This window comes from Lycium ferocissimum, unplaced genomic scaffold, assembly GCF_029784015.1.
Source record: "Lycium ferocissimum isolate CSIRO_LF1 unplaced genomic scaffold, AGI_CSIRO_Lferr_CH_V1 ctg4410, whole genome shotgun sequence".
Classification (NCBI taxonomy): Eukaryota; Viridiplantae; Streptophyta; class Magnoliopsida; order Solanales; family Solanaceae; genus Lycium; species Lycium ferocissimum.
In genome coordinates this window covers 4,130-24,670 of record NW_026725659.1, presented here as the reverse complement: position 1 = coordinate 24,670, position 20,541 = coordinate 4,130, and the positions used below count along the sequence as shown (strand labels likewise).

The 20,541-nt window shown below is 40.6% G+C and overlaps 1 protein-coding gene across 1 annotated transcript; it reads left to right on the top strand.

Annotated features, from left to right (window-relative positions):
- Positions 1-19,051: 19,051 nt before the first annotated feature.
- Positions 19,052-19,513, top strand: LOC132044389 (uncharacterized). The gene has a single exon (XM_059434882.1). It carries the CDS (start codon positions 19,052-19,054, stop codon positions 19,511-19,513), a length of 462 nt encoding a protein of 153 aa, XP_059290865.1.
- Positions 19,514-20,541: the final 1,028 nt, after the last annotated feature.

Below are 20,541 nucleotides of genomic sequence, written 5' to 3'. Positions count from 1 at the left end.
AATTGAAAGGCATATTTGAACTTGTACCTTGACAAGAGGCCTTGTAATCGGTTTTGATAATTCTTATTGAGACATACAAACTGAACAACTATTCTTACATTGGTTTCACATCATTTTTAGGACTGATTTCTTTATGTATTATTGTACTCTATTTTTTATTACTTATTGTCCCCGAGGCACTTACTGAGTACAAAGGACTCAGGCATACCATTGCTATTTTTGATGGTATGTTAGGTAACAGAGAAGAGCAGGTTCTTGATACTCCGGGCATTTAGGAAGGACTTGTTGTTGCTGTTGATTTGGTGAGCCCATACGTTCATTCGTGGGACACCCTATTTATTTGTTTATTCATTTTATTAGTTTTTCGGGCTGCGTCCCGATGAGTCGAACTATTGTTCCTTTATCTTAGAAGCTCCATAGTATACATTCTTGTGGGTAGTTGTTGAGTTATTGATTAACTCTCGGGCACGTATTACGTTTGACTAAGCATTTAATTAATAAATACTTCCGCTGATTTAATTCATATATTCATGATTTGTTTACATTTATTTTATAAACTGTTGGAGGCGAATATTGAACCTGGCGGGTTCAAGTACCGTTATTGCACCTTTTAGGTTCTTCCGATGTTGTTCATGATGTCGGATGCCGGTCATGTCTAGGGTGGGTTTTGGGGCATGACAAGCTTGGTATCAGAGCCTAAGTTTAAATACATCCTGGGATTATTATCGATGTCTGTGGGGCTGTGTCTAGTAGAGTTTTCCTTGTGCATCCTCATCACCTGCCTGACCGAGAAACTCCCGGGGCATTTATAGGTGTTTCCTATTCTTCTTGATTCTAGATTGTGCTGTAGAGCTTGATATCCTTTTAGGATCTGTCTAATCCATTCGTTAATTCGTGCCTATTACAGAAATATCTCTAACATGATCCAAAAATGATAACCGAGCATAACCCGTGAGAGCTAACTGAAATCTTAGGGGCGCGAATGTTGGTAATGGAAATGATGTTAGAACTCAAACACCACCTCCAGCACCGCCTGCTCCTGTTGCTCCTGTTGCGGGTGTACCTGAGATTGGTACTATGCAAACGTCTATTCAAATGTTGATTGCATTGGTTGCGGCTCAGCAGCAGCGTGTAGGTGTGGGACCTCATGGTGCAGGCAGACTTAAGCAATTCCTAGACTTAAAGTCACCAGAGTTCTTTGTGTCACGAGAGGTGGATGACCCCCAGCACTTTTTAGATGAGACCTTCAAGTCATTGAGGGCAATAGATGCCCAGGATTCTGAAGCTGTAAGGCTCACTTCTGATCAGTTGAAGGATGTTGCTCACGCATGGTTTGAGATGTGGGAATCTGAGAGGGGTGACGGTGCTTTAGCTCCGACGTGGGCTGAATTTGAAGAGGCATTCGTGGAAAGGTTTTTGTCTAATGAGGAAAGATTTGCTATGGCTACGAAGTTTGAAAAGCTGGAACAGGGTAACAAGTCAGTTCGTGAGTATAGTTTGGAGTTCAGCCGTTTGTCAAGGTATGTTTTATACATGATTCTGACTGAAATGCATAAGTTGACTCGTTTTGTGAAAGGCTTGGTACCACGTATCAAGTCAGCATGTGTTGTTGTTGCTATGTCTCCTACTTGCACTTTCTCATCTCTGGTTGGGTTTGCTGAACAGTAGGAGAGTTGGAAATATGAGAAGAGGGCGGATCGAGATCAGAAACCGCTTCATTAGTGTGTTTATTGATGACATTTTGGTATACTATAAGAATCGTGTGGATCATGCTAATCATTTGAGGATAACTTTGACAACACTTGAAAAGAATGAGCTTTATGCAAAATTCTGTAAGTGTAAATTCTGGCTTGAGTCTGTGTCTTTCTTGGGTCATGTGGTGACTGGTGACGACATTAAAGTAGACGCTCAGAAAATTTCAGCGGTTAAGGATTAGCCTAGACCAACTAGTGCGACGGAAATTCGTAGTTTCTTGGGTTTGGCAAATTATTACCGAAAGTTGGTGGAAGACTTTTCGTCAATAGCCTCTCTATTGACTAAATTGACACAGAAGACTGCTAAGTTTCAGTGGTCCAAAGCTTGTGAAAAGAGTTTCCAAGAACTTAAGACAAAGTTGACTTCGGCTCCTATTTTGACTTTACCTTCTAGGTCTGGTGGATATGTGGTATACTGTGATGCTTCGAGAATTGGTTTAGGTTGTGTATTAATGCAGAACGGTAAGGTGATTGCTTATGCTTCACGACAGTTGAAGAAGCATGAGAAGAATTACCCGACTCATGACTTGGAGTTGGCTGCCGTGGTTTTTGCCTTAAAAATTTGGCGTCATTATTTGTATGGTGAGCATTGCGATGTTTTCTTGACCATAAAAGCTTGCAATATATCTTTAAGCAGCGAGAGTTGAATCTCAGACAGAGGAGGTGGTTGGAGTTGTTAAAAGATTATGACTTGAACATTTTGTATCATCCTGGTAAGGCTAATGTGGTTGCAGATGCTTTGAGTAGAAAATCATTGGGCACGTTTTCTTATTTGCCTGCACATGACATGCCCATGGGGAAGGAAATTCGAAGACTTACTAATCTTGGGGTCAGACTTGATGAAACTGAAGATGGAAAGTTAGTGGGAATCACGCCATCATGGTCTGACATGGTGGAAAGGATAAAATCCAAGCAATATGATGATGAACTTTTGGCAAAGCTGAGAGATGGAGTGGAAAGGGGTGAGTACACTTCATTCTTGTTGGGACTGGCGATAGTGGTCTGCGGTTGCAAGGAAGATTGTGTGTTCCCGATGTTGATGGTCTTCGATAAGAATTGATGATGGAAGCTCATAGTTCCAACTATTCTGTTCATTCGGGATCCACCAAGATGTATAAGGATTTGAAACAACACTATTGGTGGAAGAGCATGAAGGTTGATATTTCTAGCTTTGTAGCTAAATATTTGAATTGTCAACAGGTGAAGGCTGAACATCAAAGGCCTGGTGGCTTGGCTCAACACATCGAGATTCCTTAATGGAAGTGGGAGATAATAAATATGGATTTTGTCGCGGGATTACCTTGCACAAGGGCCAAGTTTGATTCAATTTGGGTGATCGTGGATAGACTCATGAAGTCTACCCATTTTCTTCCGATGAAGATGTCATAAGCCGCGGCGGAGTATGCCAAGTTATATTTGAAGGAGATTGTTAGGTTGCACAGTGTTCCGACATCCATCATATCTGACAGAGGTATGCAATTAACTGCTCATTTACGCAGACATTTCAAGAAGGTTTGGGGACTAGAAAGAAATTAAGCACTGCCTTTCATCCTCAAACTGACGGGCAGGCAGAGAGAACTATTCAAACTTTGGAGGATATGTTGCATGCTTGTGCAATCGATTTCGGAGGAAGTTCGGATGAACACCTACCTCTGGTGAAATTCACTTATAACAATACCTATCAAGCGAGTATCCAGATGGCCTCTTATGAGGCTCTTTATGGGAGGCGTTGTTGGTCTCCAATTGGTTGGTTTGTGTCACGACCCAACCGGAGGGCCATGACGGGTACCCAGTGCTAACCCACTCGGTACCTCTCATCGTACGTTTATGTTAACATATAGGTGAGCCATATGGCCTACCCATGATTTCTACACATCAATAATACTAATCTCATTGGGCAACGACACATTTATATCATAAACAACAACTATGCCCATATCCATATACCAAGCCGACGAGGCTAGCAAAATGATATACAAAATATAAGCCGACAAGGCTAAGAGGAATCTAACCACACACAACTATCTACGTGCCTCTAAAGAGAGTATGTAAAATCATATGGACGGGATAGGATCCCGCCATGTCCATACGTATGTACACAAAAGAATAATACCAATAGCTGCAGCTTCGGATGAAATGGAGCTCCTCTGTGCAGTCCCTGAACAAGTAATCTGTGGATCAAGCCTATCTCCCTGTCCACCTGCGGGCATGACGCAGCGTCCACAAATAAAAGGACGTCAGTACGAATAATGTACTGAGTATGTTAAGCATAATCAACATCATAATAGAAGCATAAGAAATGACATAAGATAGAGAAGTCATGAGATAATAAAGCCATTTATACCTCTAGCGTGGTTCATCGTATGGACTTACCCCCATTCTAATGGGAACCTTCCATTTCATACATTTATACTTGTAGTAGTATCGTACCCGACCATGATAAGGTTTAGTGTTATACATACCTGGCCCTACCAAGGCTCAGTCTTATTCGTGCCCAACTGCAGTGGTGCGCGCGCGATAGATATCATTCCCGGCCATACAAGCTCGGTGTTCTTAGTAGTCATACTTTAATACATAAATATGTATACATAGGAGTACATAAACTTTCTCAACATTATCGTCGTCATCATCATTATCATTATATCCTTCCGTAGAGAATCAACTATCATAGGATGGGACCAATGGTATCATGAGATTTATCAAGGATCATGAGCCTTAGCGATTCTAGGAATGAAGTCATTTGGAAGACGTTATAGAACTCATATGAAGGTATTTAGCAATGGGACCATGCCTTAATGAAAGAAGGGTTAGCTTTACATACCTCGTTGTCTTCTTAACTACTTAACGTTCACCGTCGAAGCTTGTAAAATCTACATTTAAAAGGATTCATACCTTGGTTAAGCCTTAAAGATACTCTTAAATTCAAACTAGAACAATTCATGTGTTAACGAAAATTGGCGATCTCCCCTATTTCATCGGCTTCCGCCATATTGTAAAACAACTCCCAAATTACCATAATAACATCTACAATATCATAATAAAGTGATCACATTCTATTAAGTCTTCCATATTCATTCTCACCTTCAACTTACACTAACAACTTCACACCAACCCTTTGCACATTTTCCATAGAACGATTTCTCATCATCATTATTACCTTTTATAACAAGATTGTATCCATATCATACTAAGAATCGGGATTCAAGTTAGCTCACTACTCAAAAACATTATGAAAACTACATTTAGACATCATCTTCTACCTTCTCCTTCTACCCAAGTTGTTCAACAACTAAACATTCTTGATAACATGAAATAAACATGAAAACTAACCTCTTTCTCTCATGAAAATGAGCTTTGGAGCAGCTATCAACTTATGTGAAAACCCTAGCTTCAATATCCAAGAATTTCTTGTAATCCACTAACCCTAGCAAGACTTCTATCGCATGGATATCTTGATTCTTGCCTCTTGATCCTTGTTATCTATTTAGTTTGAGTGTAATATGATTAGAAAAGGGTTTTGGAGCTTTGGAGAGCCTGGAGGAAGTGTGGGAAATGAAAAAGAAGCAAGGGTCGGCCATGTATATAAAATAAAAATCTGACCCGACCTTGTTATACGGCCAATTATACGGGCTGTATAATTTATATGGTCTATATAATTGGACCGTATAATCTCACCATGAAATCAAACCTCTCTGGAAGTAATCTACGGACCATTATACGGGCCGTATAATTTATACGGTCCGTACAAATGGTCGTATAACTAGAAATTCCCGAATTTCATTTTCGTCGACTCGTTTGACTTCCAATCCTTGTGGAACTTTCTTGGCACTTATATAAAACTTCATTAACCATACAATAGGCCCTATAGCAGCCCCTTAAGATATCACTAAATACATATCAAATCAATTATCGGGAAAATCCTTGAAAGATGACTCACATTCACTTCCTTCAACAAACTTAGTCTCACATATCCATATGACTTTGAAATCTCATAGTACACACTTTAAGCTATCTAGTACTCTCCTTAATCCCGTAAGGATTTCATGTTCATCTTAAGCTCACATTAGTTTATTGAGAAAACAACAAATCGAGAATTTCTGTGATGTAACATTCTTCCCCCTTTAGGAACATTCGTCCTCGAATGTTAGGTTCCAAGGGATTCTATAAAAATTTCGCCAGAGTTTCTCCTATAATATAGCACTGCCATCCTGTCACAAAGAACCCAAAATACATCGCCTCACAGGGTTACAACAACTACATCAATAACTATCGCCACACACGACCAAGAAAGCATCAAGGAAAGCACTACATACCTGAAGACAATGGCGTTTCTGCTTGAATCTCCTCTGGAGGTGAAAATAAATGCGGGTACCTGAACTTTATGTCTTCTTCTGCTTCCCAAGTCATTTCCTCTATATTATTATTCCTCCATAAAACTTTAACTGAAGCCACATCTTTGGTTCTGAGTCTCCGTACTTGCCTATCTAGAATGGCAATGGGAACTTCTTTGTAGGATAATTGCTTGGTGACTTGGACATCATCTACTGGTACAATCCTGAAAGGATCTCCAATGCACTTATAAAGTATCGATACATGGAAAACTGGGTGAACTCACTCCAAATCAGGAGGTAGATCTAATTCGTAAGCCACCTGGCCTATCTTGCGTACAATCTCATAAGGCCCAATATACCGGGGACTAAGCTTGCCCCTTTTGCCAAATCTTATAATGCCCTTCATCGGCGATACCTTCAACAATACCCAATCTTTCACTTGTAACTCTAAGTCCCTTCGACGATTATCTGCATAGGATTTTTGACGACTCTGAGCTGTCAATACTCGATCTTGTACAAGCTTGACGTTCTCTATAGCTTGCTGGACAAAGTCTAGCCCTATCAATTTTGTCTCTCCCACTTCGAACCACCCAATTGGAGATCTACACTTGCGCCCATATAAAGCCTCATACGGGGCCATTTGGATGCTAGAATGATAGCTATTGTTATAAGAAAATTCAATAAGTGGTAGGTCATCACCCCAACTACCTCCAAAATCAAATACACATGCCCGTAGCATATCCTCAAGTGTCTGGATGGTACGCTCAGCTTGCCCATCCGTCTGTAGGTGAAATGTCGTGCTAAGACTCACCCGAGTCCCCAAACCTTCTTGGAAAGACTTCTAGAAATTGATTGTAAATTAGGTCCCTCTATCAGAGATAATAGATACTGGAACAACGTGATGTCACACTATCTCTTGAACATAAAGCTTCGCATAATCTTCTGCTACATATGTAATTCTGACAGGTAAGAAATGAGCTGACTTCGTGAGTCTATCTACAATCACCCATATAGAATCATACTTACTTCGAGAATGGGGTAAGCATGTAACGAAATCCATGTTAATTACTTCCTATTTCCAAGTCGGAATTTCTATCGCTTGTAATAATTCACCGGGCTTTCGGTGCTCAATTTTCACTTGCTGACAGTTAGGACATTGAGCTAGGAATTCTGATATGTCCTTCTTCATTCCATTCCACCAACATATAGATTTAAGATCATGATACATTTTTGTTGCTTCGGGGTGAACGGAATAACAGGAACAATGGGCTTCTCTCAATATTTGGTGGCGTAATCCTGCAACCTCAGGAACACATAACCTGCCTCGGCATCGAAGAACTCCATCTCCAGAAATTTCAAATGATGACTTCTTCTTCTGAGGGAGTGTATTTCTGTAATGAACTAGCATAGGATCCTCGTACTGACGCTCTTTCACTTCAACTACTAGCGACGAGAGCGCTGAATTTTGAATGGTAGCTCCCATGTGGCCCGAGTCCATTACCCAGACTCCTAGGTTAGCTAACTACTGGAGCTCACGAGCTAACTCTCATTTCTCTATCTGAACATCACATAAACTTCCCATAGATCTACGGCTAAGAGCATCAGCCACCACATTTGCTTTCCCAGGATGATATAGGATGTTAACATCATAATCTTTTAACAATTCTAGCCATCGCCTTTGCTGTAAATTCAACTCTTTCTGTTTGAAAATATACTGGAGGCTCTTATGATCTATATAAATATCAACATGGACTCCATACAAATAATGTCTCCACATCTTTAATGCATGAATCACTGTAGCCAACTCAAGATCATGGGTTGGATAATTCTTCTGATGTTTGCGCAACTGCCTTGCGGCGTAGGCAATCAGCTTACCATGCTGCATCAATACACACCCTAATCCAATGCCCCAAGCATCACAATAGACAACATAACCTTCTGGTCCTTCTGGAAGTGTCAGGACTGAAGCAGAAGTTAATCTATTCTTTAGCTCTTGGAAACTACGTTCACAAGTATTCGTCCATTGAAATTTAGCTAATTTCTGGTTTAACTTCGTGAGTGGTGCAGAGATAGAAGAAAAGCCTTCTACAAACCTCCTGTAATAACCCGCTAAGCCCAGAAAACTACGAACCCCCGTAGGTGTTGTAGGTCTTGGCTAAGTCTTCACGGCCTCAATCTTCTGGGTATCTACCCCAATACCATCGGCTGAAATAATATGCCCCAAGAATGTCACCGAATTCAACCAAAACTCGCACTTCAAAAATTTTGCAAATAACTCTCGAGTCTGGAGAACCTTAAGGACAGTACACAAATGATCTGCATGCTCTGCTTCGGATCGAGAATATACCAGGATATCGTCAATAAACACGATCACAAATAAGTCCAGAAAAGGCCTGAAGACATTGTTTATCGAATCCATCAATACTGTCGGTGTATTGGTTAGCCCACGGTGCATTGGTTAGCCCAAATGACTTTACCCGGAACTCAAAATGGACATATCTTGTTCTGAAAGCCGTCTTAGGAATATCTTTCTCTCTAACTCTCACCTGATGATACCCGAATCTCAAATCTATTTTTGAAAATCATTTGGCACCCTACAATTGATCAAATAAATCATCAATCCTTGGGAGCGAATATTTATTCTTGATCGTCACCTTATTCAGTTTTCTGTAGTCGATACACATCCTTAAGGAATCGTCTTTCTTGCTTACAAACAACATGGTGCTCCCCACGGGACAGAACTAGGCCTGATGAAGCCTTTCTCAAGCAAGTCCTTCAATTGCTCCTTCAACTCTCTCAACTCTGCGGGAGCCATTCTATAAAGAGGAATAAATATGGGTTTTGTACTCGATAGCACGTCAATAGCAAAATCAATCTCCCCCTCTAGGGGAAGGCCTGCAAGCTCATCCGGGAATACATTCAGAAACTAATTCACTAATGGGACAGACTGAAGAGTTGGCGATTCGGCTTCGACATCTTGAACTCGGACTAAATGGTAAATACAACCTTTGCAGTCATTTTCTTTGCCTTGAGATAGGAAATGAACCTACCTCTCGGGGATGCCATATTTCCCTTCCATTCCAGAACTAGTTCTCTCGGAAACTGAAAACGGACCATTTTTGTTCTACATTTGACATTAGCATAGCAAGAAGCCAACCAATCCATGCCCATAATGACATCAAAGTCCACCATTTTCATCTCATGTAAATCAGCCATAGTACGGTGATTACAAATCACAACTATACAATATCTATATATTCGGCTAGCTATTACCGGTTCACCAATGGGTGTAGATACCTCAAAAGGTTTGATTGACTCCGATTTCAACCCAAATCAACCAGCAATATAAGGAGTAACATATGACAATGTGAATCCTGGATCTATCAAAGAATATACATCAAGACAAAATACCGATAGTATACCTGTGACAACATTAGGGGAAGACTCAAGATCCTTTCACCCAGCCAATGCATAAATACGGTGTTGAGGACCACTAGAACTGGGAGTCCCTCCTATACCTCTACCGCGACTAACTGGAGTCTGGAAGCCTTGCTCCGAAGGGCGTGTAGATGATGAAGACCCGACTGTCGACCCTGAAGGCTGGATCCTACTCCTACCACCACTCGAGGGCAGTCACGCATGATATGGCCTGGCCAACCACATGCATAGCAAATATCTGAGCCTAATCGACACTGGCCCCAATGTGACTTCCCGCACTGGGAACATTGTGGCAAGGGTGGCCTTGCCTGACCCGAATCGCCTCTGAAATGAGAACCTGAAGCCCTAAAACTCTGACTCGGCCCGGAGTGAGTAGATCTGTCAAATCTCTAGCCCGTAAACCGCGGAGGCGCACTAGTCATAGAATGGCCTGAACGCCTTAAAAACTGCTGTCTTTGCCCTCTTCTTGTCACACCCCGATCTTACAAGGGTGTGATGGGCACCCGACCCCATATTCGGAGCCGAGCGAACCCGCTGACTCTTATCACACATATGAACTTATGAATCGGGCTAGAAATGAATGCATGAATTTTTTTTTCCATAAGTAAAATCTGACATCACATAAGACCCGTGACACGAAACATAATAACATATCGGCTGCTGGAGCCGTTTACAGACTGGCAACCCAACACCCACGACACTGTCTGCAAAGTCTCTAACTCGATCATGACGTCATAGCATAGACTCTAGACCCGGCAACTTCCGTAGCAAATAGAGATGCCAACTCCGCCGGAACATCTTCTATAATAGCTTCGATCATCTCGCGTACCGCGCGCATGAAACGCAACCCCCGAAGAAGAGGGGTCAGTACGAGCAATGTACTGAGTATGTAAGGTATGAAAAATAATACGAGCGTGAACATAGGTGCGAACAACAATACCATGGGATCACAGAACATGTGATAAGATAAGAGGATAACTCCGTATACGAGAATGCCTTTTTTGGCCGGATACCACGTACGCTTGTTTTCCCTTTGTAGAAAAAGTAACATTTCTTTTCGTAGACATAGAAATTAGAATTTATATCATATCAGGTTATATCATAGCATATCATAGTGTATCATAGTATCATAGCATATCATAGTGTATCATAGTATCATAGCATATCATAGTGTATCATAGTATCATAGCACCGAACAGCCGTCGCTCGCCCACATTGCGCCGAAATACTCCGCCGCCCCATAAATCTCGCGTCCGGGCATCCCGCGTCCGGATGATAAGCGGTGACCAGGTGGCAATGAAACATGGTTCCCTTCCCATTTCCCATGAATCCCTTCCCCCTACCCCATGTACATATACATATTTCATATACATAGGTCATACAAGCATGCAGGAGAGCCCAAGAAAATCATGTATCCATCGGAGTGACGTAAGGTCGGAAACCTCCGATTATATTATAGAATAGCTTGTATCATTTGCTCTTGATGTCTCTCAAATTTCGGTACCCTTACTCGGTTGATGCCTTTTATACCATAGCTTCGATTGCTGGGACTCACATGTCCACTGATACAATCATATGTGGAGTATCCTACACATTCATGTACATGTATCATTGCTATCAACTAGCCCACAAAATACTTCCAAACACTGTTCAAGCCTATCCTATTTCTAGGGCTGTGATGCACTTCCTGTCTCTTCACCGAGCAAGTCTGCCTCGTCCTGCGCATCCTCTTATGGTCTCCAACCATTCCATATGCCCTAGTTTCCCTTAGAGTATCCTAACTTCTCATTTGTCTCTTAGGTCTGGATATATCGAATTTCTCGCATACTTCCCAGGGGGTCACCTATCATAGAATTGCTCCCACCTGAGCACGCTTAACCTCGAAGCTTTGGTGAAATCCGATGCCTTAATGCCGATATAATCGCGTCCACTTCCTCGTATGACCTTTATTACATGTTAAGGGGCGAGTCGAAGTCTTACCGATTCTCAAACATTTTCGTAACACGTCCTTTCTTTGTAATTACTATTTTGCCCTTCTCAGTTCCTGATGTTCACTTTCCACCTGTGTGTATAACTACTTCTTGTCCTCCGGGCCTCCGATTCCGGGGGTAGTGATCGCACCTTCATCGTCATGCCAAATCCATAACCCTTCTTGAAACGTCGCATCTCACTTATTGCACTGCTTATCGTATTTCTTCCGCGCTTCTTTCTCTTAGACGTACCCGTTCGGTAGGGCCTCCTTTAATATTCCCACTATTCAAATCGCACACGGCAAATATTAACAATACCTTGCGGACTTACATATGTATACGACACCTCTCGCCCATACGAGCCTCCGAACGAGGTAACGAACGTAACATCAACACTCGTCCGTAACTTTCCGTATCGCTTCTCACTTTCTTTCATCGTAGATGAAACTCGTATAGGAGATTCCATTTCCTAGGACTTGGCTCTATCGCACGATCATAGGACGAAAGAAGGTCAACAATTCCTAGATGCCCCGCGACCTCCCGTTTATAAATGTGGCCGGCTTCGCACACCCATAAACGGACTCTACCGAACACGACTTTGCGTAAAACCCTTGGACCGACCTGCTACCGATACCACTTTGTCACACCCGATCTTACTAGGGTGTGATGGGCACCCGACCCCATATTCGGAGCCGAGCGAACCCGGCCGACTCTTATCACACATATGAACTTATGAATCGCTTAGAAATGAATGCATGAATTTTTTTTCCATAAGTAAAATCTCGACATCACATAAGACCCGTGACACGAAACATAATAACATATCGGTACAACGGAGCCGTTTACGGACGGCAACCCAACACCTACGACACTGTCTGCAAAGTCTCTAACTCGATCATGACGTCATAGCATAGGAATCTAGACCCAAAGAACTCTCCAGAGCAAATGGAGATGCCAACTCCGCTGGAACATCTTCTATAATAGCTTCGGTCATCCGGGTGTACCGCGCGGCATGAAAACGCGACCCCGAAGAAGAGGGGTCGCACGAGCAATGTGCCGAGTATGTAAGGCATGAAAAATAATACGAGCATGAACATAGGCGCGAACAACAATACCATGGGATCACGAACACGTGATAAGATAAGAGGATAACCTGTACATAAGAATGCCTTTTTTGGCTGGATACCATGCATGCTTGTTTTCCCTTTGTAGAAAAAGTAACATTTCTTTTCGTAGACATAGAAAATAGAATTTATATCATATCAGGTTATATCATAGCATATCATAGTGTATCATAGTATCATAGCATATCATAGTGTATCATAGTATCATAGCATATCATAGTGTATCATAGTATCATAGCATATCATAGTGTATCATAGCACCGAACAGCGTCGGCTCGACCACATTGCGCCGAAATACTCCGGCTCGCCCATAAATCCCGCATCCGGGCATCCCGCGTCCGGGATGATAAGCTACCGACCAGTGGCAATGAAACATGGTTCCCTTCCCATTTCCCACGTATCCCTTCCCCCCACCCCATGTACATATACATATTTCATATACATAGGTCATATAAGCATGTAGGAGAGCCCAAGAAAATCATGTATCCATCGGAGTGACGTAAGGTCGGAAACCTCCGATTATATTATAGAATAGCTATGGGCGCTTGCCTCACCTTGAAGGAACGATTAATATAAGGCGAGACTATTAATGAAAAGTAATATCATGAGAAAACATAAACCAGGATCATAAGGCCTCATTTCGTATACTTGGAATCTTTTCAAAATAGACATTATTCATGAATAGAGTTGAGAATTCCAGAAATAGCTTAACGTTCTCATCTCGTCACTGGAATCATAAACTTGGACCCTTTAATCATAGAATCATCATGGTCATATTCATCATGTAAACATTTTCTTCCTTGACATCATCCATGTCATTGTAGAACATGTTCATAGTCATTGTTGTAAAACTTACTTTGCCATAAACCTTTGTTCTGGGAAAATACGGGCACTTTGGAAAACATTTACTAGCTATCGGAGGAGAAGAGTCATGCTTTGGAATCAATGGATTTGTTAAAACAACTATTATTTAGTAGTCGGAATAATAACCAAAAGCTTTCCTTAACTATAGAATGAAAATAAGCCAAATGGGACAATAGGAGAGAATTTGGGAATAGTGGGCCCACCTCGAGTCAGCTGAGGTGGCGTACACAATTTACGTGCGTTAAGCTTCATGGAGTCACTTATGAAGGTCTAAGGATCACTTGGTTCCATTTGGGCAAGTTAGAGATGTTTAAACAATTATTTCAATAAAACACACAAACTTAATTCAATTCTATTGAATGAAAAAGGGAAATTTCAAGTTCGGATTTCTAGGAATGGAATCATCCCCGAGGCGCATATTCAAGCCTATTATGTTTAAGACATGCCAAAGAAGGAAGGTGAAACCTTACATACCTTTTCCGCTTCTTACGCTATTCCAAATTCAAGTTCCAAATCCTCCAAAATCTACAATTTGGTCACATTTACCAAACATTAGTTAGAGTCCTTAAGAATCCAAATCTTGAATCAACATTTGTCTATAGAAATTTCGGCGGATTTCCCCGTAAATGCGCCATCCCCGAGATTCTAACTTGGCCAATTTTAATCAATCAACAATCCGGGAATTCAACCCGGCCAAAGCAACAACAATACTAACAATTATTCCAACAATGCTTACAATATTTACAATGATTCAATGGTACCCGAAATCTTCAACAAAGAAGTACTCGCACATTTTTCTTGTTCTAGATTCATAAACCACATCAATAACCACTCATTATCAACATCATTCGTGCAATGTAAGAATTCAAACTAATATCGCATTAACTTTTTCAACATTCCGATAACAATTACAACTTCATTCCCAACCACCAAACCTACATTTTTCACCATAGAATCCACAATAACAATACTAAAATATCAAATAGAATTAAGTCACCATACTTGCCAATCCATACCTCATTCGGCCACACTAGCAACATTTATTTTTTTTGTAAATTTTTCATCCATTTCTATACGTTACAACAACCAACATGCTACCTAAAATTAATTCATTCTTCCTACACAACATTGCATACACACGGCCCACCTTGCACACACGGCCAACACCAACAACAATCCTATTTCATGAATTCCATTGGTTTCTACATACTTCAACATGCATGAATAATCTATAACACAATTAAAAGAGATTGAATGCATACCTTTTATACTTGGTTTTCCAACTTTGGCTAGGCTTATGATATATATTCCAAAAGGACATTTTATTTGCTCCAACGCTCATACCACGTCGTAGAGAACCTTCAAATTAGTGGAAATACTTGAAGAAAATTATTTTTGATCCAATACTTCAAGGCTTCCTCTTTTTTTTTTTTTTTTTTTCTCTCTTTTCTCCTCTCTTTGGCCGTCCCCTCTCCTCTCTTTCTTTCTTTCTTTTCTTTTTCTTCAACTAAAATGAAGACTCCTCTTATATATATATATATTTAGTTCCACCACTTTTCCATATTTTCATCTTAGTCCCTCAAGTATGACCTCATGTCCCTTTTCTTCCTTCTCTAGAAAATTCTTCCATTTTCTTGAATTTTCTTAAAAATTCTTTTAACAAAAGATGACTTATTTGTCATCATTTCCATCCTTTTTCTTGAAAATTAATAAAGAGGACCAAGTGTCTTCTTATGAAAGTTTTGGCCCTTCAAGAGTTTTCTTGAACTTTTGGTGAAATTACCATTTTACCCCTAGTCTTCCACATTATTCCCATGATGCCACTTTACACATTTCCCTTTTTACCCTTAGCCTTTCTCAATATTTCCATACCTTCAATGTTCATAAATATTATTCATAACCAACCTGTACATTAAAATAATTTGGAGAAGGGTCTCACCCTTAACTTTCCACGTCGACTTTGAAATTTCCAAACGTACAAAATACGGGCTATAACACTTCTGAATTCATTAATCGGGCCCGAAGATCTTGCCCTCTTGCTATACCCTCTGTTATACTCACGCTCACTTCTTTGCTGTTGTTGGCTTTCCTCTAAATTCTGGGCATGGGCTTGAATGCATGAAATATCCATGTTGTCCTGAAGGGACGCAGTCAAGCATTTATCCATCAAATGTGGCCCTAAGCCACTCACGAATCAGTGCACTCGATCACCCATATCCGCTACCATGGCCGGAGCATACCTAGCCAAAGACTTTAAGCGGAAGCTATACTCTCAAGCATTCATGCTTCCTTGCTCAAGATTCAAGAACTTATCAGCTCTAGCCTGTCGAACCTCTGGAAGCAAGTAATGTCGAAGGATGGCATCAACAAATTCTTGCCATACCGGGGGAGGTGCATTAACTCCCCTTGAAGCTATCCAAACCTTATACCAATGAACTGCGACATCCCGCAATCTATAGGATGCTAACTCTACCAATTCTATGTCTGAAGCATGTATTAACCGAAGTGTCCTTAGAATCCCATCGATAAAGCTCTAAGGGTCCTCATCCGGCATTGACCTGAAGAATTCCGGTGGGTTTAAGCAAATAAAATCACGGGCTCTTGCACTAACAGCCCTATCACCTTGATCTGTACCTTGCCGCCGGGTCCGAGCGGCTACCGAGAGCGAGTAAATGAATGGCCTCTTTCACATCTTGGCACGAAGCATGCGGTGGGAGAGCCGGGGCCGAGGCTCCCTCATGCTCCTCTGAAGCGGGTAATGAGTGGGAGGATCTAGACAGAACCTCATTCTGGGATTCATCCCCCTCTATAACTGGTGGCGGTATTCTTTCGGTCCACCAGTGTCTTGCCCTTTTGGGCTGCTATAGCTTTCCTCTTTGCAGGAATTTTTGAAATACATAATACACGGTTAAGGAAAGAAAAATCCTTATATCATGGCTCTATCGCACGATCGTATGAAGAAAGAAGGTCATTCATTCCTAAGATGCCCGCAGCCTTCTGTTTATAAGTATGGCACACAACACACCCATAAACAAGACTCTACTGGACACGGCTCGTAGAGACACCCTAGGATAGAACTGCTCTGATACCACTTTTGTCACTACCCAACCGGAGGGCCATGGCGGGCACCCGGCGCTAACCCACCCTGGGCACATAGCCTACTCATGATTTCTACACATCAATAATACTAATCTCATTAGGCAATGGTACATTTATATCATCATCAACAACTATGCCCATATCCATATACACAAGCCGACGAGGCTAGCAAAATGATATACAAAATATAAGCCGACAAGTCTAAGAGACATCTAACCACACACGACTGTCTATGAGCCTCTAAAGAGAGTATCTAACATCATATAGATAGGACAGGACCCCGCCATCCCATACGTATGTACACAAAAGAATAATACTAACAGCTACAGCTCCGGATGAAATGGAGCTCCTCTATGTAGCCACTGAACAAGTAATCTATGGATCAAGCCTGTCTCCCTGTCCACCTGCGGGCATGATGCAACGTCCACAAACAAAAGGACGTCAGTACAAATAATGTACTGAGTACGTAAAGCATAATCAACATCATAATAGAAGTATAAGAAATGACATAATATAGAGAAGTCATGAGATAATGAAGCCATTTATACCTATAGCGTGGTTCATCGTATATGCTTACCCCTTTCTAATGGGAACCTTCCATTTCATACATTTATACTTGTAGTAGTATCGTACCCGACCATAGAGGTTCGGTGTCTTACATACCCGACCATGATAAGGTTCGGTGTTATATGTACCTGGCCTTACCAAGGCTTAGTGTTAATCGTACCCAACTGCAGTGATGTGCGCGCGATAGATATCATACCCGACCACACAAGCTCAGTGTTCTTAGTAGTCATACTTTAATACATAAATATGTATACATAAGAGTACATACACGTTCTTAACATTATCGCCGTCATCATCATTTTCATTATATCCTTCCGTAGAGAATCAACTATCGTAGGATGGGACCAATGGTATCATGAGATTTATCAAGGATCATGAGCCTTAGCGATTCTAGGAATGAAATCATTTGGAAGACGTTATAGAACTCATATGAAGGTATTTAGCAATGGGACCATGCCTTAATGAAAGAAGGGTTAGCCTTACATACCTCGTTGTCTTCTTAACTACTTAACATTCACCGTCAAAGCTTGTAAAACCTACATTTAAAAGGATTCATACCTTGGTTAAGCCTTAAAGATACCCGTATATTCAAACTAGAACAATTTATGAGTTTACGAAAATTGGGCAACATTTCCCCTATTTCATCAACTTCCACCATATTGCAAAACAACTCCCAAATAACCATAATAACATCTACAATATCATAATCAAGTGATCACATTCCATTAAGTCTTAAATATTCATTCTCACATTCAACTTACACTAACAACTTCACACTAACCCTTTGCACATTTTCCATAGAACGCTTTATCATCATCATTATTACCTTCTATAACAAGATTGTATCCATATCATACTAAGAATCATGATTCAAGTTAGCTCACTACCCAAAAAGATCATGAAAACTACATTTAGACATCATCTTCTACCTTCTCCTTCTACCCAAGTTGTTCAACAACTGAACATTCTTGATAACATGAAATAAACATGAAAACTAACCTCTTTCTCTCATGAAAATGAGCTTTGGAGCAACTATCAACTTATGTGAAAACCCTAGCTTCAATATCCAAGAATTTCTTGTAGTCTACTAACCCTAGCAAGACTTCTATCACATGGATATCTTTATTATTGCTTATTGATCCTTGTTATCTCTTGGGTTTGAGTGTAATATGCTTAGAGAAGGGTTTTGGAGCCTTGGAAAGCTTGGAGGAAGTGTGGGAAATGAAAAAGAAGCAAGGGTCGGCCATGTATATAATATAAAAATCTGACCCGACCCTCTTATACGGCCAATTATACGGGCCGTATAATTTATACGGTCCGTATAATTTATACGGTCCGTATAATGTCACCATGAAATCACCCCTATCTGGAAGTAATCTATGGACCATTATACGGGTCGTATAATTTATACGGTCCGTACAAATGGCCGTATAACTGCAAATTCTCGAATTTCATTCTCGTTGACTCAGTTGACTTCTAATCCTTGTGGAACCTTCTTGGCACTTGTATAACACTTAATTAACCATACAATAGGCCCTATAACAGCCCCTCAAGACATCGCTAAATACATATCAAATCAACTATTGGGAAAACCCTTCCAAACATGACTTACATTCACTTCCTTCAACAAACTTAGTCTCACATATCCATATGAATTTGAAATCTCATAGGACGCTTCAAGCTATCTAATACTCTCCTTAATCCCGTAAGGATTTCATGTTCATCTTAAGCACACATTAGTCTATTCACAAAATAACAAATCCAAAATTTTTGAGATGTAACAGTTTTAACCAACGGAAGTAGAGTTGCTGGGTCTCGACTCAGTTCATGAGGCGATTTAAAAAGTAAATATTATTATACAATGGCTGAAGACCGCTTAGAGTAGACAGAAGTCTTATATAGATATGAGGCGTAGGGATTTGAAATTTGCTGTTGGTGACAAGGTTTTCTTGAAAGTGTCACCTATGAAGGGGGTAATGCGTTTTGGCAGAAAGGGGAAGCTTAGTCCTCGCTATATTGGTCCTCACGAGATTACAAAAAGGGTTGGGAAGGTAGCTTACGAGTTGAGATTATCGGCTGAGATGTCCATGGTTCATCCGATGTTTCACATTTCGATGCTGCGATTGTACAAACCTGATCTTTCCCATGTGTTACACCATGAAGATATTGAAATTGATGAAGCACTATCTTATGAAGAAGAACCATTTCAAACTTTTGATCGTCAAGTTAGAAAGTTGAGAACAAATGATGTAGTGTCAGTTAAAGTGTTGTGGCGAAACCATAATACTGACGAAGCTACTTGGAAAGCAGAGGAGGACATGAAGAAACGATATCCTCACTTGTTCCCTATGGAAGGTATGAGCTAGCGTTGTAAATATTCGTAGATGAATCGTTGGGTTTATTTGAAGTAACTTGTGGTTTAGTAAATCCTTTCTAGGTTATGATCCTCATTCGAGGACGAATGATCTTAAGGGGGGATTAATGTAACACTCCGTAGATCCGAGATAAGTGTGGAAGTGTCTTGAAGGATTGGACTTCACTGTTTTGCATTATTACAAAATACGGCTAGAGTTTACGGCCCGTATTTTGAAATACATATGTATACCTTGGACGTATCCACCGATTTTCCTAGGTTACACACTGTTTTCGTTATGATTAAATACGACCATAGAATACGGCCCGTATTTTGAAATACGATCCGTATACCTTGGACGTATTTCACCTGTTCCCTAAGACTGTTCACTATTTTTCATTATTGTTAAATACGACCATAGAATACAACCAGTATTTTGAAATACAGTCCGTATTTTGAAATACGATCGGTATTTCAAGCTGTATTTCACCAGCCGCCAGCTGTGTGTATAAATAGCGGGATTCCGTTAATTTTATGAATTATTCTCATTCTCATAAACCCTAAGGACGAAAATCCTTTCTTCACGTCTCCTAACATAAAGGTAAGAACATCTTTAACATTATTAATCAATCCTAGCATTAAACCCATGATTCTTAACATGGTTCTTGAATGAAAAACCTAGGGTTTACAACGTAATCCTTCTCAAGGTGATTCAAGCTAGGGTTTTGGGGTATTCTTCATTATACAAGTAAATTGTTGAATTACGTAAGGCTTAATTAAGATATGTCTCTCTTTCGAAAATCTTATTTTGGAATGTATCTCTTCTTCTCAAAGGTTCTTTATTGAATAAAAAGGTGGACTTCTCATATTTTGAAACCCTAATTCATGTTTATATCATGGTTGGTGTGTGTGAGGGGGCAAGCCCATATTAAAACTTAATTGTACTATGCCCTATACATATACACATAACCCTAATTGTTTTTCCTCTATAAGAGACGATCAATAATAATGGTTAACGATTGGTAATGAGGTTTTCATGAG